Source organism: Trichosurus vulpecula, chromosome 3, assembly GCF_011100635.1.
Source record: "Trichosurus vulpecula isolate mTriVul1 chromosome 3, mTriVul1.pri, whole genome shotgun sequence".
Taxonomy (NCBI): domain Eukaryota; kingdom Metazoa; phylum Chordata; class Mammalia; order Diprotodontia; family Phalangeridae; genus Trichosurus; species Trichosurus vulpecula.
In genome coordinates, this window is record NC_050575.1 from 380475647 (window position 1) to 380500283 (window position 24637).

The window sequence follows — 24637 nt, forward strand, 5'->3', positions numbered from 1 at the left end:
TTAAGGCACCAACACTGTATCCACCTTTCTTAGATTGTGACACCCCTCATGTGAGATGTGTGAACTTAAGTGGGGAGATTTATCATTCATGGCATGGGGCCATGGACAGGTCAGACAGAGTGCATAAGTATGATGATTGGATTGTAGGGTACCTGACTTTTCTATGGAATGTGGTGAAGGACCAGAGGGGCACTCCTTGGCTTTGGAAGATATATGTTTAACAAGAGCAAAAGTTGCAAAGGCTCAGGATTTGCCCGATAAGGAGGCTGATGAAATTTTCAATTGGATTAACAGTACTAGAGGTGGGCTTGGATGGCTTTGGTCAATGGTTGATGGGTTCCTTCCCACATTGTTGACCATCCTCCTACTGATTTGTTGTGCCTCGCTGTTGTTGAGATTTTTCTCCAACACCACGCATGACATTGTGGACTCCCTCTGAAAGCCACAGTTCTAAAACAAAAAGGGGGAGCTGTTAAGTGCTGTCGAAGACTCACAGCCGGTCCTGTGGGAAAAGAGAGCTGCCTCCATTCCCAATCAAGGCCAAACAGGCTGGGTCGGGTCTCCACACTCTCAGCAACACCTGAGCATGAGACCATGCGCAGGGGATCCACGAGGGCATACATAACGCCAAACCTTTTACATGACTGGCAATAAGCCTCCTTGCAGGTGGCGAGCTAGCATTGGCTAAAACGCCTATAAAAGCTCTGCTGCTTCCTTGAATAAATGAGACTTCTGCACCTCTGTCTCTCTGTCTCTTCATTGTTCCTGATTGGGGTCCCCCGCTGGCCAGAGACCCCTCCCCAAGGAGCCGAGCAGAAAATAAAATAAAATTTTAAAAATATGTGATGACATGTCCTAGAAATAAGACAGGGGTGGAGAGGGAGGCCATGAGCCAGGTACTGAACTCATTTAGAAAGGAGGGAGAATGTCTTGGGGATTGATAGATAATGGCTACCAGAATCTTGACTGGGTAATACATTTTGATTGCACAAACTTCAAAAATGAAGAAGTTCCTTGAGTGATTGTAATGGAGAGAAGATCTGGAAGTGGCAATTGGGAGCAAGGAACATTCCGATTCCTTACCATGACCAGTGAGTCTGGGGTAAGAGAGAAAGTGAAGCCAGTACTGGAAGGGTAGTCAGAGATGCAGTGACATCCAGAAGGAGCCAGGTCTCAGGGAGAGCTAGGAGATGCAAGAGAAAAAGTTTAAGATGAAAGGAAGTTTGTGAATCGTGGACATCGTAGAGAGCATGGTGGAAGGGGCGAGCAGATCTTCAGCTGGACATTGGGAGGGTAGGGTTGAGGTGGTTAGGTGTGTTGTTTGTCCTTCATTCTCAAAGAGGACAAATGACATCAGGAAAATGATGCCATGACTTGCAAGTAAATTGGATTTAAGTGAGGCAGGACTGTGCAAAGTCACCAGCCTCACTCTCTCCTCTGAAGCCATCTGAGTCCAGCGGCAAGACACAGATTAGGATGACTAGAGATGGCCCTGGATGCAGTGGGAGACATTGGCCTTTTTAAGCTAAGGTCTTTCCTGCGTCTCAGTTTGTCTGAGGTGACACCCATTCAGCGATTAAGGCTAGGTAAGAAATGAGGCAAAAAATGACCTCTTTTATGTATTCAAAAAAAAAAAATCAATCTGGGAGAGGAAGACCAAAACTGGGACAATGAACTCTTTTGTCCCATGTAGTTTCATTTATGATTTCTTGAAATACAGCACCAGAAAACCAGGCTTTGATAATGCCCATTGGGATTCAAACGGAGCTACTAGACCATGCCTTAAACCCAAATCACTCTGGCTCTCACTGACTGGCCAACAATAGGTCCCAGTTCAAGCCTTACTTGGTCATTGTTTGGATTTTGATAGTCCAGGGTGAGGATGGGAATGAGGGCCTTAGATAATTGAGGTTGTGGAGGAGGTTTGTCTGTATGAAATTGATGGTTCAGAATCACAGGGATGGAGGTCTTCAGTGTAAAAGGCTGAAGAAAATTCTAGAGAAATGAGGGCTAAGAAAAAAAATCACTAGGTCTAGAAATTGAACATTGAGGCCAGCCTTTATAGCATGCATTTCTAATCATGCGGTGGGGTTGGAAGCTCGATATCATTTTCTTTTACATATGTAAATGCACTTATCATTTAATATATGTTTCATAGGTACATTTGTGCCTTATCTCCCCATATGACTATAAACGCCACAGGGATCCTTTCCTATCTAAATTTTATATCTCTCCCTCATCCCCCATTGCCTATCACAGGGCTCTGCACACAATACATGCTTAATAAATGTTTATTATTATTCTCCTCCTCCCACCTCCTTCCTCCTTAGTCACTCCAGGGCTGGCCTTCAAAGAAGAGGTTTTTTATTCATGTTGTCTGATGTCCCAGACAGGGCTGTAGCAGGGGTAGGGGGGGCCCAAAGTTAGAAGCAGAGCCAAGCTTTGGAGAGATGCGGTACCGTCTGCCCTTCTGGCCACCTGGAGCAGACTACGGACCCCTCACGTGTGGTCTGTGACCTTTTCTGTTTCTGGGGGTCGAGGCCAAGTGGGAGTCCTTGGAAGGGGCAGGGTCTGGGTGGGAGTCCTCGGTGGCTTTTGTTCGATAGGTACCCAACAGGATGGAGTTGATGTAGTCCAGTGTCTGGTTGTTAAAGACCATGTTGAGATGATGCAGGCCGGGAACTGGAAACACGTGGACTGGCTGGGGCTGCTGGTCATGCCAGCGAGTGCAGAGCTCCATGCTACGAGTGGCTACAGTGTCATCGCCATCTTCATAGAGAACGGACACAGCGTCTTTGTAAGGGAAACCTTCATCGTAGATGTAGGTGTTGGGAGTTGGCAGCCCCACACCATAAAGGCAATATACCTCCACGCCCGGTGCAGGCAGCCCTGCCAACAGATCTCGTGTTTGTAGCCACATGTACCAACCGTCTTCAAAGTGCAGGTCTGCAAAAAAGCGCTGAAAGTTCTGAAAGGTGTAATTGACGTTAGGTGTGGAGAAGAAGACGTGGTCCTCGGGCCAAGCGAGGCGGGAAGGAAACATCCATGGGGAGGCAGCGGTCCTCCGCTGTTCCTCTCGGAGTTTGATGTTTGACATGACTGGGATGCCCTGGTAATCACCTGTGTACAGAGGACAGAGGGAGGGACTCAGGGCCCACCCCAGACCCCAAACATTCCTGTCACTCACTACCTCCAAACCCAATCTGTGTCCTGACTAAAACCTGACTCTGATCCCAAATATGACTCCAGATCCCACCCACACTCTGGCTTCAACCCGCACACAAATCTATGGATCCCAGTTCAGGCCTGGCCTGACCCCAAATCCCAGCTTCAAATCCTGACCTTAGCCCTAAACTACCAAATGGGTCACAGCCTTGCTCAGGCTTGAGCCCAGACCTCAAATTGATTCAGACTCTGCCTTTTCCCTTTTTTTTGTATCTTCAGTGTCTGTCACATGGCTGGTACTTATAAAATGTTTACTGACCACCTGGCCCTTAGCACATCTCAGGCTCGGGCACAGGCTTGGAATCTGACATGAGATGCTGACCCAGATCCTAAACTTGACCTGACTCAGAACCAGAGCCCTGGGTCTTTGACATTCTTATTTTCCCTCACTGTCAGACTCACACCTGTCCCTTCTTTTCCTCACTATATCTCCCTGCCCCCCCAGCAGTGCCCCTCCTCTGCCAAGAGCCCTGGGAGGGATTCAGGGGGAAAAATCTCAAATGGTGTCACAGATATGAGAGGAGGACAGAAAATCTATCCATTCCTAGGTGGATTATATCTGGGGTGGGTATGTACGTATGTAAATCAGGATGTGTTTCTGTGCATCCATGGGAATCAGCATATATGTATGACCTCTATGGAGGGACATGTATTTGGGGCTGGTTGTGTGTTTTTGAGGGTACGTGTTTGTAAATGCATTTCTGTATTTCTGTCTTTCCCCGGGTCTCAGTGGCTGATGCCCTTACCAGAAGCTAGGACCTTCATGGGTTTGATAGAGCCAGCCCAGGGGGGCCCCAGCGCAATGAAGCCATCGATGAATCGGTCCTTCCAGGCCTGAGGCTGATTCACAAGGAAGTAGAGCAGATGAAGGTTGCCCAGGCTGTGGCCAATGAGGAAAACGGGCTTCCCGTAGGCGGCGTACATCTCCTCCACTAGGCCTGCCAGCTTCTTAAAGTATTCTTGCTGCTGGGCTGGGGCCAGAGAGGTGTGAGACACTGGCCTGCACCCCTTGCCCTGGGCTCCCATCCATGCCCAGTGCCTTCTCCCCACAACCCCACCCCTACTCACTGGGGTCCAGTCTCCAATCGTAAGGCGCAGCCCGAACTGTCTCATCTCGCACGTACCCGTTGTTGACAAGATTTTGGACTAGTGTGTGCATGTAACCTTTATTGGGGTGGAGATACAGGACAAAGGGTTATAGTTATAGGGATATGCAGGGCCCCAAGGGTGGTGCCTTACCTCCCGCCTCTGACCCAAGCCTCCAGAGTACAGGGTCTTCTGGGACTCTTTCCCTCCAGTGGGACTGGGATTTGGGTGGCAAGCACTATGGACTTGCCTCTAAACTTTCACGGAATCAGCCTAGGCCCCCAGCTTTATACCTGCCTACCTGTCAGTTTGTTGGGGTCCAGATACTCCACGGAGAAGGTTTTGCCAAAGCCCGGGACCCGAATCTCCACACCCGGGGCATTGGACATTTGTCCTGTGGTCCTGTTGTAGACCACCCTGCAGAGTCAAGAAGGAGGCTCAGCCTCCAGGGAGTGGTGTGTGTGTGTGTGTGTGTGTGTGTGTGTGTGATGGAGTGACTGTGTGTGTGGGGTAGATGCATGTAGGCATCTGAAGGTGGGATGTGCCTGTAGGTGTGCAGAGAGGAGGGAAGCAGATACATGTGTAGAACACCACTGGGTGGTGACACCTGGTCAATCACAGGCTGGTCTGGCCTGCCTCTGGGGTCTCTTTCAACTCTGAGTTTCTGTGACGTGGGCTGTTGTGTTGGATGCATGGATGCCCTGCACTTGGGACGTTCAATATGTCCTGAGGAGAGTCCTGAGTGTGAGTTCTACCTGGGGGTCACTTCTGTCTGGGCTAATTCCTCTCTACAATGAAGGTGATAACTCTTTTACAGCCTGTCTCATTGGATCAAATAAACCGAGGGATATAAAAGTTTGCCAAGCTTAAAGCACATTTGACTGTGGGGAGGGATCTGGACTAGGGCCTTGGGGGTGGTTGGGGAGCTTGGTTTTGGGAGGGGGCCTACCTAGTGTTGTCAATCCAACAGTCCACCCCGAGGGGCAGGAACATGTTGAGGTCGAACCAGATGGTGAAGAAGTAGTCTGTTTTTCGATAGCACAGCCAGTTGACCACATCTGGCTTGTCCAACTTGGCTTCCAGCTGGTTCCCCAAGCAGCCAGGCACTACGGGTATGAGGGCTCTTACCCTCACACATCACACATCCCTCACTAGATCTCCCCCTTCCCCTTGCCCCGTGTGGGAGGAGGAGGTTGTAACTCTAAACCCTGGGCTCCCACCCGAAAGTGGGGGGGGGGAAGGCAGGGGCAGTGTCCCTGACCCCCACCTAGGACAGAGCTAGACAAACACAAACATCCCTTTTCTTCCCTCCAGGGCCTCAGCCAAAGTCCAGGATGGAGCAAACAGTCTCGGCAGGGCCCTGGACGAGAGGCCACCAGAGATTAGGAGGTGAGGTGTGGATTGGTGGGGTTTGGGATGGGGAGGGGAGAGGAGATCCAGGTCACCCCCCAGCCGGGACACCCTCCCTTTGTCCCAGCCCACGGCCCCAGGGGACATCCCTCCCATTCCCACACGCTACAAGTTGGGCCATTGGGTTAGCAGCTGGGGCTGGAGGGGCAGATGCTGCTTTGCAAAACTGGAGCCCTGATTCCTCTCGATAGGCTGAGCCCCTCACCCAGCTCCCCGCCCCCTCCTCCCCCAAGCCCTCACCCTCCCTGGTCCAGGTGGGAGGGGTGAGGCTGGGGGCAGCCTTACCAAGCACCACAGGTCTTGTGTGGTTGTTGAGGGCAGCCTTGGGGGTGGCACTTGGGGGAAAGAGGACGTTGAGGAGCCAGAAGGAGGTGACCGAAGGGGACAGGAGGAGGAGGCCCAGGAGGGAGTAGCGGCAGTCCAGCCGTCCCAGGAGCCCCATGCTTCCCGTGCCTGGAGCAAACACAGGCCGCTCCTTATCAGGAGAAGTGTTGTGGGTGGCAGGGGGAGGGACCGGAGGAGGGCACTGCTGGAGGAGGCTGAGGACCTGGGTGTGGGGCATGGGAGGGCTTGTGGTGCTCCGGGGGCAGTGGGAGGGGACTGGGGAAATGAGGAGGGAGGGAGCTAGGGGAGGCTGGGAAAATGTGGGAAAACTGACCAGGCACTGACCTTGGGAACTTCCCTAGGTACTCAGGAACCCTAGCATAGCCAGCGGGGACTCTGCCCTTGTGATTTGTGCCAGTACGATGCTGGATTCGGATTCGGGGAGACTCGAGTTCAAATTCCACCTCAGACGCTTACTGGCTAACCTGGGCGAATCACTTGACCACTCGGCCTCAGCATCCCCATCTGTAACATGAGCTGTTGTGAGGAGCAAACGAGATTAACCACGGGGATAAACCCCGATGCGGATGCCGGCTGTTGTTCCCAATTGGATAGGATGGATTGGTGCCCTCACCCCGGCTCTCTGGGCTGCCTTTTGAGGGAACCTGGGTTCAAATGCCGACTCAGTTGCTTACTAGCAGAGGCACACTCGGGCAAATCACAGCCTCTCGAGACCTCAGTTTCTTCCTCCGACAAATGAGCCGGGGCGAACGTTCTCAGATCCTTGAAGGGAACCACGACGATGATGATGGTGTAAATGACGCTGACATTCATACAGCGACAGGCACCGCGCAAAGTGCTTCACAGCTATTGTCTCACTTGGAATCTTCGCGACAACCCTGGGAGGTTTTTGCTGCTGTTTCAGTCCCGGCCCACTCTTTCTGACCCCTTTGGGGTCTTCTTGGCAGTTACTGGGGCGGTTTGCCACTTCCTCCTCCAGCTCATTTGACAGCTGAAGAAACTGAGGCAAACAGGGTGAAGTGACTCGCTCAGGGTCACGCAGCCGATGTCTGAGGCCACATTTGAACTCGAGTCTTTCTGACTGTAAGCAGGTGCTCTATCCTGCGCCCCCTGAGCGGCGTGGCGCCGTAACTACAGTGCTGCACCAAGGCTCTGGCGGACCGGAGGCTGAATCCTACCTTAAACACTGAAGTGTCAGCTTCTTCGTCTGTAAAATGGGAATCATGGCATCACAGGTTTGTTGAGTCCAGTGAGATCATATGGACCACATGCTTTCCAAATCTTAGGTCATGACATAAATGTGAGCTCATATTATTTTCAGTCCAAGATCTTATGATTCTTAGGAATCTAGTCCAAGTCCTGGCTTTCCTTTAAAAAAGTCTCCTCAAGGTCCCAAAAGAGCTCTGAGCGCTCACTAAATGCTTCTTACGTAACTGGAGTGTTTTGCCTTTTTTTCTGTCCTTTTTAAAAAACATTTTGCATTTGGGGTTTTTCGTTAGTGTTTTTTTGGGGGGTGGGAGGCAATTGGGTTGAAGTGACTTACCCAGGGTCCTGCAGCTAGTAGGTGTCTAAGGCCACATTTGAACTCAGGTCCTCATGAGGCCAGGGCTGGTGCTCTATCCACTGCAGCGCCACCTAGCTGCCCCTGCATTTGTTTTTAATCTTATATTTATCGAGATCTTTTACAATGAAATCTCAGATCCTGTCCTTATTTCTTTTGTTTTTACATCACTTCCATTTCTAAATATGTTTCTCTTCCCTCTACCCAGTGAGTCATCTTTTATAACAAAGGTTAAAAAGGAAAAAAAAAAGCAGTTCAGTATGAAAGCGTGTGGAACATCATACACCTGTAGTTCCCCACCTCTGCAAACATAGATGTATTTAAAACCAACTGTGTCTGAAGGTGTATGCACCATTATATACCCGCAGTTCCTCACCTCTGCAAAGATGGGAGGTGTTTTTCAACTCTTGCCCAGAGCCAAGCTTGACCATTATAATTACACACCATCACGTTTCACTTTTTTCCGGCAGTGGATAGAACCCTGGATCTGGAGCCAGGAAGACCCGAGTTCAAATCCCATCTCAGACACTTACTAGCTGTGTGAGCCTGGCAAGTTTTAGTTTCCTCTTCTTTAAAATGGGGATAATCCTCAGCAGGGTTCTTGAGGATCAAATGAGAAAACCTTTGTAAAGTACTTTGCAACGTCATATAAACACTAACAATTGTGGTTACAGCTGTCGTGTATGTGGCGTTCTGGGTTCTGCATCCTTTGCTTCGCATTGGTTATTAACGGCTTCCAACCCTTCTCTGAAACCTTCGAGTTCATTGTTTCACACAGTTCGAGAACGCTGCGTTACATTCACATACCCCAACAGGTTCAGCCATTCCCTGAGCGAGAGGTTCACTTTTAGCAAAAGCGGGGATTGTATCTGGTAGAGGTACCTTGGGGGGAGGGAGGTGTGCCTACAAGGGAGGGGTGAAGACAGTCTGCAGAGGGGCAGCCAAGGGGCGTAGTGGATACAGCACCAGCCCTGGACTCAGGACGACCTGAGTTCAGATCAGCCCTCAGACACTTGCTAGCTGTGTAACCCTGGCCAAGTCACTTAACTCTGACTGCCTCCAAATTTAAAAAAAAAAAAAAGTTTGCAGGGTGCTGCGGACAGAAAGCAGGATGTAGAGGCAAAGGATCTGAATTTGAATCCCAGCATTCTTACTGCAGTACCCTGGACAATTCACTTCCCTATAAAATGAAGCTGCTGTTGTTTTTGAGATTTTTTTAAAGCTCTCAATCTCTAGTGGGTCCCCAGGGGAGACTTTCCCAAAACAGGAAGGGGATTATGAAGCATAGGAAGTGAAACATTCCCACCCACTCACAGCTGGCCTGGATTCCAGGGAAGGAGCCAGAACCAAGCCAGGGATCAACAAAAGGACAGAGGGAGGCTGGGTTGGGGCAGAGCCAGGTCCCGATGACCTCACAGCTGTTTTTGAAACTGGGCTATGTCTGGACACTGGCTCCCTCCCTCCGTGCCTCCCTCGACAAAAGAAGGAAACAAAACCAGGTCCGGAAGGTGGGAATAGAAGTCAGTAAACAACATTTTATTGGGAAAACAAACAAATAACCCCAAACTCATAGGGACCTTCTGCTTTGTCCACTCCTGTTTCCTGGGCAAGGCCAACACCCCCCGAGGCCAGCTGGTGAGGACGAAGAGCCGTGTGTCCGACGGGGGGCTTCCCCGGCACAGTCTGGGCTTCACAGCCTGGCGGGTTCCTTCGGGCGGGTATGTGCCCATGGTCTGGGGAGTAGCCTCCACCTCCCCCCAAAGCAGCTTTCTGCTCTCTTGCTCCCTGGCAACCTCCTTGACCAATAAATACACAAATAAATAGGACGCGGTCCCCAGCAGGCCACGGCCACCTGCAAACATAATCCTCATCTCTCTTAGCTTCACTGATTCCCGTCTCTGTTGCCGGTGGGCCTGGCAGCCCAGCCAAAATGCCTCCACAACACCCTCCCCACCGCCCAGGGGGCCTAGAGTCAGGAAGAAGGGGGGTGGGGAGAGGGGCCTGGGAAATAGCCGTCAAGGCCTGACCCCAGATCTCAAAGCAAAGCCTCCAAGAATCTTTCTGGGAATGGCCTTCCCCATGGCCCCTCCCTCACTAACACACTGCACGAGCCCTCGTCTACAAGGGGTTAAGTTTCAAAGTCGGACACCGTGGGCAGAAGGTGAAACGGGAGGTGAGGAGTGGGGGGCCTGCGGGATGCCTGGCTCTCAGCCTCAGCCCCCGGGGTAGGTAGGGGGACGGGAGGGGACAATGTGGGGGAGTGGGGCAGGAAGGGGAGCAGGAACTGTGGCTGTCCGTTTGGCACTGGAGTGTCCGTCACTGGCCAGAGAGGCCCTGGTGGGGGCCCCAGCTCAGGAGTAGATGGTGATGACCTCTCGGCCTCCACCTCTCACCAGCAGCACCCGCTCCAGGCCTTCTGTCAGCACTTCCAGGAACTCCATGTCTGGGCAGGGAGTCAAGGGCTGAACCGAGGCCATCCTGGACCCTCCTCATACTCTCAGGACCAAAGGAGATACGTGTGAAGACGGGGGCTGCATCTTCCCTGACCACGACCCGGCATGACAGGGCCTGGCCCCAGCACTCCTTCCCTCTTGGGAAGCCCCCTGTGGTTCTTACTCTCAGGACTGCTTATATGCTGCTAAACCCAACAATAATTCTATTAGCTAACACCTCTCCATCTATACTGGAAGCTTCTAGAGGGTTATGACAAACGCAGCAGAAAAGCATCTGGCTTCTATTGAGAGACCTGGTTTGTTTCCCAGCTCTGATGCCCATGATCCTCGGAAAGTAGCTTAATCTCTCTGCCTCAGTTTCTTCATCTGTAAAATGGGGGTGGTAACGCTCGCAATCCCTACCTCTGGACATCCAGTGTAACAGATAGAGTCTCTGGCACTGAGGACAGGGTGATAGAAGCTGGGGGAACATGCAGGGTGACACCCCTCAATATATTAGCTGTCAGCCTGTAGCTCTGCCTCTTAGCCACTCTGCTGAACGAGGCTCCATCCCCAGGCAGAGCGGACGGTGGTCAGCTGGCGCCAAGGGAGAAGGCTGAGCAGAGCCCCAAGTGACCCGAACCTTGTAAAAGCCCTCACGTCTCCTGCCAAGCCCCAGTCTATGCCCAACAAGCTCATCCCCAAAGGATACAGTTCTCATCTCCATCGCTATTTTTGGGTGGACCAGGCATGTTCAAAAGGACGAGCCGAGCATCGTGGGAGCGATTGACGATGACTTCATTCAGTTTGACAGCCGTGTGCATCCTCCGGACGTTAGACTGATCTCTGCAAAGGAGCCAGAGGACAGGGGTCAGGAACAGCTGCTAGGGGACCGAGTGTGAGATGGAGGAAGTAGAGAAGGGGTCCTCTGCCCGCACCTTGTGGGGCCTCGATGGCATACTCTGGCTTCTGGCAGTCTCACCTCCATCCATCTCTCCACACCCTGCCATCCCCAACCACACTGAATCACAGGCTCTCCCAGGAAGGAGAGACCTCTCAGGCCACCTGGTCCTAGCCTCGCCTGACAAGAATGTCAGCAATAGGATACATCCCTCTCTTCCTCCCTCCTGTTCTTCTTTCTCTCTCTTCCTCCCTCTTCTTTCCTCTTCCCCATTCTTTCTCCTTCTCTCTCCTCTCTTTCCCTTCCCTCCCTTCTCTCCCTCCCTCTTCTTCCCTCTCTTCTCCATTCTTTCTTCCTCTCTCTTCCTTTTCTTCCCTTCCTCACTCCCTTCCTTCTTCCTTCCCTCCTTTACTTCTTTTCTCCCTCCCCTTCCCAGAACCTCTTAGCATCATGCCTTTATCTGCTTCTGTGCAGCTTCCACCCATGGCCCCTAGTTTTGCTGTCACATCTAATCCCTTTCCCATGTGCCGGCTCTTCAAACACCTGTGTCCCCATTACTTCTCTTTTCTCCAGACTAAATACTTCTAGCTCCCTTGACCCCCTTTATGCCCCGTGGCTGTGAGGCCCTTCACCGCCCTGGCTGCTCTCAGCTAGGCCTTGACAATGCAGCTTAGATAATGCAGGTCTATGCTGCTCCTCTGCCCATGCACACTTCCCACAGGCCTCCATACTCTCATACGCCATAGCCATCCCGTCCTCTCTGCCCCACCCCAACCTCCAGCCTCTATATACCCCCTCCTTTCCCCTGCACATGCACAATACAGAGACATGAAAGGATTCAAACACCTTCCATAGGACCTTGCTGGATGCACCCTGTTAGTCAGGACCTTTCCTCCAAGACTGCATGGAATTTTGTCTGCATGTTTCTAATCTACTAACCATGTAAATGTGTTTCACGTCTATCTGTGTTTGAGTCATGATCCCCTGCCAGACCATGAATGTCTTGTTTAAACTTTGTGTCTTCCCTTTTTGCCCAGCACAGTGGTCTATACATACCAGGCACTTTAAATAAAGAAATGAATGAATGTGCCTATACCACTGACCCTCTCTACCTCCCTGCATTCATCCACACACCTTCCTCCTACTCCCTTCTCCACACACCTTCCCTGAACATCCCCAACATACTGCCCACCCCCCATACAACATGTGGCCTCCTGTGTACCATCAACAATCCTGGGATCCCCCTTGGGCAGACCAGCAAGATGGAGGCGGTGCCTTCCTGGCTGAACACGAGAGCTTCAGCTCCTACGGCCAGGCTATGTTACCAGGTGACTACTCTCACAGGGCACCGGATGTGCACACTGTGTATGCGAGCCAGACTGAATGTGAGTGAGTGTGTGTGTGTGTATGTGTGTGCCAGAGGGAGGAAGTCTTTGGGTTGGGGCTGCATCTTCACGGCTCTGCATCCAGCACTCACGGTTTGATGCTGATCAGCTCGCGAAAGTTTTCTAGGGTGTTGCCCCGGTTCCTCTTCTCAGCTTCATGCTTATCCCTGGTCCAGGTCATCTGGACCTTCTCGGGCCTGGCTTCCCCCTCATCCTCTTCATCAGAGTACAGGCTCTCGAGCCGGATTATGGAGTGCCGATCCTTGACCAGCTGGGCCTGGGGGAGCACACAGACCCAGGCACCCAGGAAGGGTGGGATGGGATGCGACAAGGAAGCAGAGAAAAGGGTCTGGCTTTCACACTCCTAGCACAGTTATCTACCACTTCTCTGGGGAGGAAAACTCCCCAGGAGCCTGGTCAGATCTAAAGCAGGGAGCTCAGGGGGGAAGGCACGCTGGAGGGTTCTGCGGGCCAGGCCCCAGACTGAGAACCTTGTTCCCTCATGATAATAACTCCCATCTCTACAGTGCTTTCAGGTTTGCAACTGGAGCGCTTTCCCGACATCATCCCATTGTATAGGAGAACAGTGAGGCTCAGAGATGAAGGCATACATTTTTCTAGGTCTCTCCTCACTCCAACTCCAGCATTCTCTGTCCTATGCCATGCTGCCTCTAAAACTTGGAGGAGGCTGAACACTAGATTAGGTAGGCCAAGGGGTCAGTGCTGGGCTTGGCCTGGCCTCGAACTGACCCAAAGCATTCCTGTGGAGGCTCCCGACACCTCATTCCAAAGGAGCTGAAGAGCCAGGAAGAGAGAGGAGAGAGAAGAGCCCGTTGTCACCCTCCCTATCCGGGGAAGCCCCACCCTGTCAGCCACACAGCATCCCGGGTACATCTGGAGGCTTCCTACCTCCCTTTCCCTCTCTGTCTTGGTCAGCCTCATCTGCCTGAGCATCTGCGACCTCTGCTCCATCATCAGCGTCCGCTCGTAGGTGTAGGCGGAGATGTCGCTGTTGTGCTGAAGGGAAGAACAGAGAGCAGGCGGCAGTGGGCAGCTGCCCTGTGGGCCTGTGGTGGCAGCCATGGCAGGGAGGGCCTGGCCCCGCGATGGCGGCTGTGGCAGGGAGGGCCTGGCCCCGTGATGGTGGCCGTGGCAAGGAGAGCTTGGCCCCATGGTGGTGGCCGTGGCAGCCACGGGGCAGGTGTGTGGCTCTTACCATCTCCACGACTTCCACCTCTGCTTCAATGCGCAAGTGGTACAGGAAAGTGGCCAGATCCTTCTTCATCTGGATGCTGTTGTCGTCCATCTGGGCCACGGTGAAGATCCTCATGCGGCACTTTCGCCAGACCTGTGAGAGGGCCGTGGGAGGGGTGTGGGGGTGGGGTTAGGAGCTGGGGAGACTCAGGGCCCTGCCAGCCCCTCCCTCCCTCCATCCCTTGGTGCTGGGCACCTTGTGCTGCTTCAGAAGGAAGGGGAGGAGCATGAGCATGCCGCCATCATGGACGATCCACCAGACGTCGATGTTACCCTCGTTGTAGCGCTCGTGGTTGCTGGGGTAGAAGGAAACATTCTTGGGCACCAGCAGCGCCAGGTGGGCGGCCGTGGTACAGCGCACAGTGTCTACAAGAGAAAGACATGCCAGGTGATGCAGGGCAGGGCCGGTGCCCCCAGTCTTAACCACAGGAGCTTCCTTGGCAAGAGCCCCATCCCAGCCAGTCCTGATCAGCTGTAGATAGAACCACACTTTGCCAGAGACATGGTTTCACAGGCCTCTAAGAAAGCCTGGCATTAGAGAAGAGGGTGGGCAAAATCTGTCTTTATAGTTCTCCTACATCCCATCCTATAACTTTCTCCTTCCTACTAACTCATACCTATCCTCTATAATCCTGAGCCACTCATTCTAACCAAAGTGTTAACAGATAAAAGTTTAAGGCATGGCTTCTTCAGCATCCAGAGGAATGCATATCTAACAGTGAAGTGGGAGGAGGGGCATAATGTTGGGCACAAAACTTGCCGGGTGCCTCTCAAATTATATCATGCAGGTAACTTACCTATGCTTCCAATTCCTAAGGCCAAGCCTGCAGGAGACCCAAAGCTACTGGGTTTTGTGTTATCAGCTACCCATATGTCCCCATCATCCCCAATAGTGCAGGGCCCCTAATTAGCAAGAAAGGGGTCTGGTGGGAGAAAGCCCCCAGGTGATGACAGCTGGCCTGTCTGGGGGACATACCGATGAAGGTTTTCCAGGCCCGGGGGTCTTCACTCTGCCTCCAGCCATAGGGCCAGCCCAGCACCACTGAGTTGTGCTTCATGCCCCCCAGGCCGCAGGACTGGATGAGGTGGGCCAGGCCTTCTCTCACTTTGCTTGTCACCACCACCTGGCAGAAGCCTTTCACCTTCTCAATCTCAATCATGTTCTTAATTGTCTGAAAACAAGAGGCCGTGGTCAAGTGGGTCAGAAGGGCCAACGTGAGGCCTTCCTGAATGTCCCACATGCTGGAAGCACCATGTGAGCTCTCCTCAGGGGTCCTTGCGGTCACCCATAGCCCACCCTGTTTTCTCCTTGGATCCTGAGAACACCTGCCTCCTAGTCTGTACATCTCTTGTGTGTGCCTGGTTATTTACACATTAGAACGTAAGGTCCCTGAGTTCAGAACCAGGTCTCTGCCTCACTTTGTGTTACAGCCCTGAGCACAGTCTAAGTGCTTGTGGACCGGCTGAACATGGTTCCTGGAACCCCTGGGAATAGAGCCTGGATCTTTATAGGCATATGTTCAGGTATGCTCCCAACTGGGCCAAGGAAAGAGTCAGAGATGGAGGAGGAAACAAATTTACTTCTAAATCTCCTCTGAAATCTGCAGGCAGGAGGCTGGCCTGGGGCTCTGAGCATCTTGGTGTAGACAGCAGAAGGGGCCAAGCTGGACCGTGGTTCTGCTCCTCTAGAGGGCCTACTCTGGGCCCGGCCTTGCCCAGCCACCCCAGCTGAGGGGGTTCAAGTTAGGTTCCCCAGATCCTGATTCTCGGGCCCTATCAGAGGGGGTGCTAAAGAGAGCCCCCAGACGCCAGTACCTGCTCAGCCGCCTGGGCTTCCCCATAGCTTTCCAAAAAGTTGCCTTGGATCACGGAGCCAATAATGGTCAGGCCTTTGCCGGCCTTGAGCTGGGAGGCAAAAGTGAGTAGTCGGGGATACTTCACGTGGAGGTCTTCATCCAGCTTCAGGAGCACCAACAGCTGAGGCCTGGGAGGGGGAGGAGTGGAGGGGGCAGAGGTCCCTATTTAGCAGCAGCAGCACTGACATCCCATGTGCCTGGACCCTGGCGTTAGTCCGGGGCTCCTGCACATCGAGCTTCCAGACAACAGCATCTGGGCCTTGGTGGAGTATGCATTTAGGGGCTTCCCCTTTCAGGTCCTCTCCCTTCTTATTCCGGCCCCCCCCCCCCCCCCAGTTCACCCAGCTGGCTACCGTTAACAATATTCTTAAGCAATAAATTCCTTCCATTTAGGCCAGGTCCAATGCCCTAGCACACGCCACCCAGACACCCTGGGCCCATCCACAGAAGCCTGCTCCAGGCTTCCCAACCCACCCTGAGCTGGCCCTCTCCTGGGGTATCTTCTCCCTCCTCCCAACCCTAAACTGATCCTGTTCATCAGGGTTTCCAGTGGGGCTGGGGTGGCTGGGAGGAGGCAGGTGAGAACTAGCGGGGAGTCCTGATGGGGGAGGGAGACAGAATGGCCCGGGACTTACCTCCAGTTCTTGGTATGTGGAGGCCCCTCTTCCAGGCGAAGGAGTGCATAGCGGGCAGCGCTTAGAGAGAGGCCCCGGATGCCGTCACCCCATTCCTTCTCAGCTCTGCATGGAGGGGAATCAACAGCTTGGCCCAGCAGTTGCTGTCCTTTCCCCTCTCTGGGTCCCTGAAGGACACATTCCTTTCCAAATGGAGCTGCCCTGAAGCCACCAATAGCTCCCCGGGCTCACCCACCACCACGAGAAGCCCAGGATGTTAGCCCTGCCCCAGCGTTCCTAGCGATAAAGTCAAGCCCTTCAGGGCCCCCATCCCTCCCGGACCCAGCCTTACTGTCTACAGTCCCCAATCCCTGCCCATCTGAAGCTCATTCCAGCCCAAGTTAACCAGGCCCTACTCACCCCTGATACTCAATGTACTTGTAAATCATGCCCGCAATCAGCATGGCCACCAGGGCATAGTACCAGGAAGAAATGAACATCAGGGCGAGGCAGATACTCATCCCTAAAAAGGACAAGGCCCTGAAATAAAGCCAACCAATCAATCAGCGAGCATTGATGAAGAACTTACTATGTACTAGGCATGGGGTTAGAAGCAAACAGTCCCAGGCCTCAGTGAGACACCGTTTTATAAAAAGAGATATATAGCGTGCGTACACACACACACACACACACACACACACACACACACACACACGCACACTATACATATATCCAGATAAGGACAAGTGGAGAGGAAGGCTTCTCATTCCTGTTTCATTTTTTCCATTGGATGGCATTTTCATAGGCCAATGATGCTCCCATGAATTTGTGTCCTAGAGGGGAGGACAGTCAGAGGCACTTGCCCCTTGTTCCCTGGTATCAAGGGCCCCAGGATCAGGCCTGCAGTCCCAAGTCGGCCCCCTTCTCGGGCAGGAGGCCCAGGAAGGGCTAGGGAGTGGGGCAGGGGCAAGTCAGGGATACAACAACTTCCCATTTTTATCATTCCTTTTCTAGAGACGTCATTTCCCATAAAGCTACTGTCAGCTTACCAGTGGTAATACTTAAAGCGGGGCCGCCAATTGGGGGTCCTCAGAAGTGTCTGTACCGCACAGGCCAGGTTCACAAACAAGTAACACATGAGGAAAAACCTGTGAAGTTGGAAGGCATCTCAGCGTCCACGAGCCTACTCCTGCAGTCCAGGAGCTATTCTCCCAGCACCCAAGACCCAAGCTGACCCTGACCCTGGCCCTTAGAGCCAACGTCTTTGGATAGGAATTGTGATGGAAAGGAAGAAAAGGGGGGAAGAGAAGAGAGAAGAAGGAAGGAAATAAAGGAAAGGGAAAAGGGAGAGGGAAAGTGGAGGGGGAGGGAAAAGGGGGAGGGTAAGTGGAGGGGGAAGAATGTAACCTGGGCCTGAAAGTTTTTTAATTCCTTAGTTGGGCCTTATTAAAAAAATAAAACAACTTAGATTTGTATATAAGAGTCACTTTAGCCACCAGGGCTGCTGGTACCAACTGCTTGCTGATACAGACTGCTCTGTTGGAGACTTCCAAGCTTACGCCAGATCCCAGCTTTTAAAAACATCATTGAAACACAGAAAGCAAAGGATGTAGATCTGGAAACGGCCCAGCGTCTCTGGCTGAGTACTACTTTACTGGTCATCCAACTTTGGAGACCAACAGCGGAGAGACTAAACACTGTCACCAGTCCTCACACGTGGTTCCTCAGCTCTTTCTTCGGCTGAGCTGGGAAGGATTTACGAGGAGGAAAGGGGATACCGAGCAGCAGGGAAGACAGACATGCACAGACTATGGACGCTCCTGCTGCTTACATGGACAGAATGGGAGCCACCATGTCCAGAGAAGCGATGAGAATCCCCAGCTCAGCGATGAAGGCCGTCAGAAGAAGAGCCCATGTTGGTTCCCCATTTGCCTTCCCGTGGCCAAACACCTGAGACCAGAAAGAGGCTGGAGGGAAAGGTGTCCTCAACCCCAAGGGTCCCTGGCTGCCCCCCTCTCTTTTTCCCACATAGCCACCCCTGGTTTGGTGACTCCAACACTTGGATCTGGGACCCAGCACCCCACTCTGAATGGGAAAAAACGGGAAGGTCGATGGGATGGGTCTTCATAGCAACTTTACCCCTGGGGAGCCTCACCTCCTTACCCCACTACAGCCCCTCCCCCTCCAATACAGACACATTCCCACAACACAGGAACAACATGTCCTGGGAGGGCAGCCCTAAGGGCCTGGTGCACCGGCCAGGCCCAGGCAAGTCCTAGCCGGAGGGTCAACATCTTTTTTGTGCCGTGGACCCCTTCGGCAATCTGGAGACTCCCATGGATTCCTTCTCAGAAAAATGTTTTTAAATAATTGAAAGAAATGTCAAATTTCAATTGGAGATTAGTGAAAATAAAGGTGTCATTTTCTCTCCATCCAAGTTGATGGACTCCCTGAAATCTCTCCTGGGTTAAGAACCCCTGTCCTTGGCCATCCCTAGGTCACCCTTTCCAACATACACACATTCACTCCTGGACTTCCCTAAGGGAAACAAGCTTCTCAAAATAGGGCCTCCTCAACACGTTAACACCAATGTCTCCATCTGTAGTTGTATTGTATTTCAATCATTTCCGACTCTCTGTGACCCCATTTGGGGTTTTCTTGGCAAAGATACTGGAGTGGTTTGCCATTTCCTTCTCCAGCTCACTTTGACAGATAAGGAAACTGAGGCAAACAGGGTTAAGGGACTTGCCCAGGGTCACACAGCTAGGAAGTGTCCGAGGTCGCATTTGAACTCAGGTGTTCCTGACTCCAGGGCCAGTGCTCTATACGCTGCGCCACCTAGCTGCCCATCTCAATCTGCTGTGTTTCTAATTCCATTTACTCCATGTTTTCTTTTCTGAGTCAGAGCCTTGCAAGCAGGTGCCAGGCAGGACTCCTTCCTCCAGTCTATTGATCCCTGGCAGGTCCTGACACCTCCTTTGCCCTTGGAGGGGCTGCTGTGCCGTGGAGAAGCAGGACAGAGAGCCTTTGGGCCTCTTGGCCTAGTCTGAGTATGTAAGCCAGGCAATCAGTGCCATTGGCCGGGGGTGGGGTTGTGCCAACAGAATGTGGGAGGGGCTGTGGAATAGTGGGGCAAACAGTATGGGGTCAGAAAACCTGGGTTCTGATCCCAGGTCTGTGGGGAGTTGCCTGGGTGACATTAGCATCTATAAAATGGGAACACCATCACAAAGGAGTGAGCTCCCCACCGCTGAGTCTGTCCCAGCAAAGAGGCACGGGCCATTTGTTAGAGATGCTGTCATCCCTACAACTAGGTGGGAGATTGGGCCAGATGGCCTCTAAAAGCCAATGGCTTCTTGTGGCAGTGAGAACACTGCTGACCCCAGCTCGGCAGCCTGTGTGACCACAGGCCAGGGACTTAAGTTCTCTGGCTCTCAGTTCCCTCGTCTGTAAAGGAGGGGATTGGACTCAATGACCTCTAAGATCCCTCCCAAGATCACAGCTACAAAAGCGCGTTGATGGGTCTAAAGGGCTCGAGTGCATCGGTCAGGGAGGGGGACGAACCCGCAGGAAAGGGATGATGTTATCCTTGGCGATGGCTTGCAGCAGGCGGGGTGCCCCCGTGAGGCTCTGCAGGCCGGCACCACACGTGGAGAAGAAGGAGCCGATGACGATGACCCACGGCGAAGGCCAGGACAGCGTGCCCACCACTAAGTTCTTATTCACACCGTCACCATATCTGTGGAGAGAAGACAGAGCAGTGAGCTCCCCGGCACTGAAAGGTGGTTCCTAAGGCCTCCCCTATCCTCCCCCCTCCCCCCCAAAAAATCCCAGCAGCAGGTATGCTCGTATCCCATTATTTATCCAAAGGGGAAGCCAACGAGGAGACCCAGTGCTCCTGGAAGGCCCTGGAAGATCAAGTAATTCCAATCAGGTCAACAAGCATTTACTAAACCCCTACTCCATGCCAGGCACTGTGCTAAGCACTGGGGACACTGAGAAAGGCAAAAACAGTCCCTGCTCTCAAGGAGCTCACAGTCTAATGGGGGAGGACAATATCAATAGCTAGGTAAATAAAAGACATACACAGAGTAGACAGAAGGTACTCAGGCCAAGGCAAGAGCAGCTGTACTTGGGATCTGAGCTGGCTCCTGAAGGAATTCTAGGAAATTAAAAAACGGAGGTCTTTCCAGGCTTTTCCAAAGTCCGCCTGTTCACCATTTCTTACAGCACAATAGTATTCCATTGTATTTGTGTACCACAGCTTGTTCAGCCACTCACCAACTGATGGGCATCGCCTCGATTTCCAATTCTTTGCCACCACAAAAAAAGCTGCTATAAATATTTTTGTACATGTGGGTCCTTTTCCCTTTCTTTTTATGTTCTCTCTGGGATACAGACTTAGCAGTGGTATTGCTGGATCAAAGGGCATGAAGTTTTATAGCCCTTTAAACACAGTTCCCAAATTGCTCTCCAGAATGGTTGGATCAGTTCACAACTCCACCAACAATGCATTAGTGTTCCAATTTCCCCATATCTTCTCCAATATTTATCATTTTCCTTTTCTGTCACATTAGCCAATTTGATCGATACTAGGTGGTACCTCAGAGTCATTTCAATTTGCATTTCTCTAATCAATAAATGATTTAGAGCATTTTTTCATATGACTATAGATAGCTTCAATTTCTTCCTCTGAAAACTGCCTGTTCATATCCTTTGACCATTTATCAACTAGGGAATAACTTGTATTCCTATAAATTTGACTCAGTTCTCTATATATTTAAGAAATGGGACATTTATCGGAGACACTGGTAAAAATTGTTTCCCAGCTTTCTGATTTCCTTCTAATCTTGGTTGCATTGGCTTTGTTTGTGCAAAAACTTAATTTAATGTAATCAAAATTATCCATTTTGCATTTCATAGTGTTTTATCTCTCTTGTTTGGTCATAAATTCTTCCCTTCTCCATAGATTTTGCTATAAGAAATGATGAGCAGGCAGATTTCAGAAAATCCTGGAAAGACTTACATGAACTGATACTGAGTGAAGTGAGCAGAACCAAGAGAACACTGTATACAGTAACAGTAACATTGTGCGATGACTGACTTTGATAGACCTAGCTCTTCTCAGCAATGCAAGGATCCAAGACAATTCTAAAAGACTCATGATGGAAAATGCCATCCACATCCAGAGAAAGAACTGTGGAGTCTGAATGCAGAGTATTTTCTTTTTTTTTCTTTCTTGTGATTTTCCCCTTTTGTTCTGATTCTTCTTTCACAACATACCTAATGTGGAAATATGTTTAATATGATCATATGTGTATAGCCTGTGTCGCACTGTTTGCCATTTTGGGAAGGGGGGAAAATTTGAAACTCAAAATCTTATAAAAGTGAATGTTGAAAACTATCTTTACATGTAACTGGAAAAAAAATAAAATACTATTAAATAAAAAAAAAAGCAAAGGTGAAGGGACGGAGAATTCTAGACATGGGGGGAGATAGGAGATGGGTATTGTGTTCAAGGAACTGCCAATATAGGCCAGGTAGCTGGATCATGGTGTTCATGGAGGGGAGGAAAGTACAAAAAGACAGGAAAGGGTGGAAAGGGGCCGGGTTACGCTGGCTCCCTCATAGGGAGCCACCAGAGCTAAGGAGGGAGGCCACTGGTCCAGTTGGGGCTTTATGAAATTCCTTTTGGCAAATGTGTTGGTACAGGTGGATTGCAGTGGGGAGACTGGAGCCTGGGAGGCTGATGAGGAGGCTGCTTCAATTGCATGGATTTGAAGGCCTGAATTATAGCAGTGAGTGGAGTGGAAAGAAAGGGATGTATATATACAAGAGATGTCATGAAAGCAGAAATCATGGGATGTGACCAGCTTGGATTGACGGGTGAGTGTGAGGAGTCCAGGAGGACACCTTCCCTGTTTTAGAAACCTAATTTGAAACTAGATACGTGCCAGTAGGGGTAGGTGGCACCATGGTGCACATAGCGCCAGGCCTGGAGTCTGGAAGACTCATCTTCTCAAGTTCAAATCCTGCCTCAGACTACCTGTGTGACCCAGGGCAAGTCACTTCACCCTGTTTGCCTCAGTTTCCTCACCTATCAAATGAGCTGGAGAGGGAAATGGCAAACCACTCCAGTGTCTTTGCCAAGAAAACCCCAAACGGGGTCACCAAGAGTCGGATATGCTTGAAAAACGACTGAACGACAACTTGCCAATACATTATTTGTATATATGGTTAAACACTGCTGATTATTATTTATAATTCAGCATGACTTCCTACTGTAAACTAAAGAGGTGAGATTAACTGTATCAAGTTTAAGGACAGGGTGGGAGGTAAGAAGCCTATGTAGAGATGAAAATTTATGTAAAAAGGCATGGTAACCATTCAGTTAATGACTACAAAATGTATATGGAAAAACCAATGTTTTCAATACTGCTACTTCAACTGTGACTAAAGATATTTCAGTAAAAAAAAAAAAACAAAGCCGGAAAGTTTTGGAAGAAAAGACAGAGTAAAGACAATGAGCTCCATTTTAGACATGCTGAGTTTTGAGGTGTCTATGGGACATAAAATTTGAGATGTCCAAGAGGCAATGCTGTTTTTCTCAGTCACAAAGAAGAGATCAATCTAGAAGTGTGTTGGGGGGGTGGGGAGGCCCCAGCTGAAATGACAATTATAATATAAAAACAAAATGGCATCGATATAAAGTATACTTTTTAAAAGTGGAAAATAAATTGCAAACCACTCACTTATCTCTGAGGACGACCCCCTCAATGCAGGCTCCAAACAAGACCACACTGCTGAAGTCTGGGGAAAACAGTCAAAGAAATCATCAACGGCTCTCCAACCAAGCCATGGCCCAGGTGCAGACTGCCAGGGCCCCTGCAGGAACAGCTGGCTGGGGAGGCCTGAGTTCCCCGCATGCCAAATGAATCCAGCCTGGAAGCTCCCTGTGGTTCTGTGTATCCAGGCCCCCTCATCCTTGGGGACTGGAGGGGCGTCACCTCTGCGGGTCACACTGCCCATGCGGGTCACGCTGCCCATGCGGGTAGGGACACAGAGAGAGACGGGCCTGGGATTAGAAGGTGGGAGCAGAGCAAGGACGAGGTGGGAGACGTGATGGGAGAACAGAGGGTGGAGTGTGTGGTAGGCAGGTCGTGTACATGACAAGTGTGTCTGCCAGTGGGATGGCTGGGCCTGAGGTGGGGCACGCAGGACCCACATGTGCGTGTGGGATCAAGAGTTTGGTGGATGGAGCAGACAGACACCTGTGCTTGGTGTATAACGGCATAGGGCGTGTGTATATGAGACACCACAAGAGCTATTTGTGTCTGTTCGCAAAAGCTTTTTTATTTACATAACTGAAACTGCTTATTCTATGTCTTGTGATCTCCGCTCTCTGGGCTCCCTGTAATCAGTATTGGGAAAGGTCCCTCCCTCTGGTCTCCTTTTACACTTCGGGTGTACAGTGTGTCCGTCTGGGGCTTATTATGGCGGGGGGGTGACATGAGAGCTGTTTGAGCAGCAGGTGCCGCTGAATAGGGAGTCCTTTCTGTAGTAATGTGTGTTCTTGGGTTCACTGAATCCTGAGCCAAGTGGGTTCTTTGTGGTCTGCTTTTCTACTTCTAAAAAGGTCCCTGTTTGCTCCCTACTGCTTTATGATAGCGTTAGGGAGACACAATCCAGCCGAGGAATAACCAGGAAGCGAGGATCAAAAGGCCACCCCTAGATGGGGCCGGACAAGGAGGGGAAGCAGAGGCCTCTGGTGGCCGGGGCTTGAGAAAAGCACACCGAGCCAGTGTGCACAGGACGCCGGGAGCCGCTGGGAGAAAGGAGCCAGCATGGAGGGGGCCTGCTGCCCTCCCCTGCCCAGAGGCAGCGGGCTCCCCATCTCCCAGATGCCGCTGGAGCGGAGTCTCTGGGGTCTCCTGACAAGGGATCATTTCTGATGGGCCTTTGAGGGGTTCCTCGGGCTGCCAGCAGGTGGCGTTGAAGGGCAGCATAGCCCACGGGCAGAGCATTTTAAAGGATACACACTATAGAGGTCGTGACGATGGCCAGGATGGTCCCCACCGGGATGGATTTCTGGGCGTCCTTGAGGTCTCCGGAACGGTTGGACCCAGCCATGATGCCTGCAAAAAACAGGTTTTTTCCCCTTAGGGGTTTGGGGTGTGAGGGGCCCCTGGGGGTCTTGGATTCCTGGAATGGATGGGGGAGGGAGGGTCCCATGCAGCTCCTCCCACCGGGCAGGGCCAGGGCCTCACCTGTCACGGAGGGGAAGAAGATGCCCACCAGCACCGTGAAAGATGTGGCAATGTCCGCAAAGACGTAGAGCGGGAGGCTGCTCTTCTGGCCAGGGACATCGACAGAGGGCATCCCGGGCTTCTCGAGGATGTCACCCTTCTCCAGGTAGCTGCTCCACAGGTTATCTTGTGGGGGTAAAGGGTGGCATCAGCCCAAGGCGGGGCCGGGTGGGCAGGGATGGAGGAGAGTGAGTGCCCAGGAGTCCCACCAAGATCTGCCCAGGTGAACCAGCGGGCAAGACAGCTGGGGCACCTGGGCTCA

At 51.6% G+C, this 24637-nt stretch overlaps 2 protein-coding genes across 4 annotated transcripts in view; both read right to left on the bottom strand.

Annotated features, from left to right (window-relative positions):
• Positions 1–2039: 2039 nt before the first annotated feature.
• On the bottom strand, positions 2040–6295 carry LCAT (lecithin-cholesterol acyltransferase). The gene is given in 7 exon segments (XM_036751276.1): positions 2040–2527; positions 2529–3120; positions 3972–4196; positions 4294–4389; positions 4613–4728; positions 5261–5417; positions 6007–6295. Coding segments are annotated over 7 exon segments (1491 nt in total). The 5' UTR covers positions 6284–6295; the 3' UTR covers positions 2040–2499.
• A 2841-nt stretch (positions 6296–9136) lies between these two features.
• SLC12A4 (solute carrier family 12 member 4) overlaps positions 9137–24637 on the bottom strand; it is a 59900-nt gene continuing 44399 nt past the window's right edge. For all 3 annotated transcript variants that reach the window (XM_036748932.1, XM_036748934.1, XM_036748935.1), the window contains exons 9-24: positions 24337–24501; positions 24106–24204; positions 22822–22879; positions 19634–19808; positions 17901–18019; positions 17119–17217; positions 16490–16609; positions 16091–16195; positions 15415–15583; positions 14576–14771; positions 13796–13965; positions 13562–13693; positions 13255–13362; positions 12438–12622; positions 10772–10905; positions 9137–10070 (exon numbers count right to left, since the gene is read on the bottom strand). In XM_036748932.1, the coding sequence (XP_036604827.1) occupies positions 9979–10070; positions 10772–10905; positions 12438–12622; positions 13255–13362; positions 13562–13693; positions 13796–13965; positions 14576–14771; positions 15415–15583; positions 16091–16195; positions 16490–16609; positions 17119–17217; positions 17901–18019; positions 19634–19808; positions 22822–22879; positions 24106–24204; positions 24337–24501 (2126 nt within the window). In that variant the 3' untranslated portion in view covers positions 9137–9978. The remainder of the gene's footprint in view (positions 10071–10771; positions 10906–12437; positions 12623–13254; positions 13363–13561; positions 13694–13795; positions 13966–14575; positions 14772–15414; positions 15584–16090; positions 16196–16489; positions 16610–17118; positions 17218–17900; positions 18020–19633; positions 19809–22821; positions 22880–24105; positions 24205–24336; positions 24502–24637) is intronic.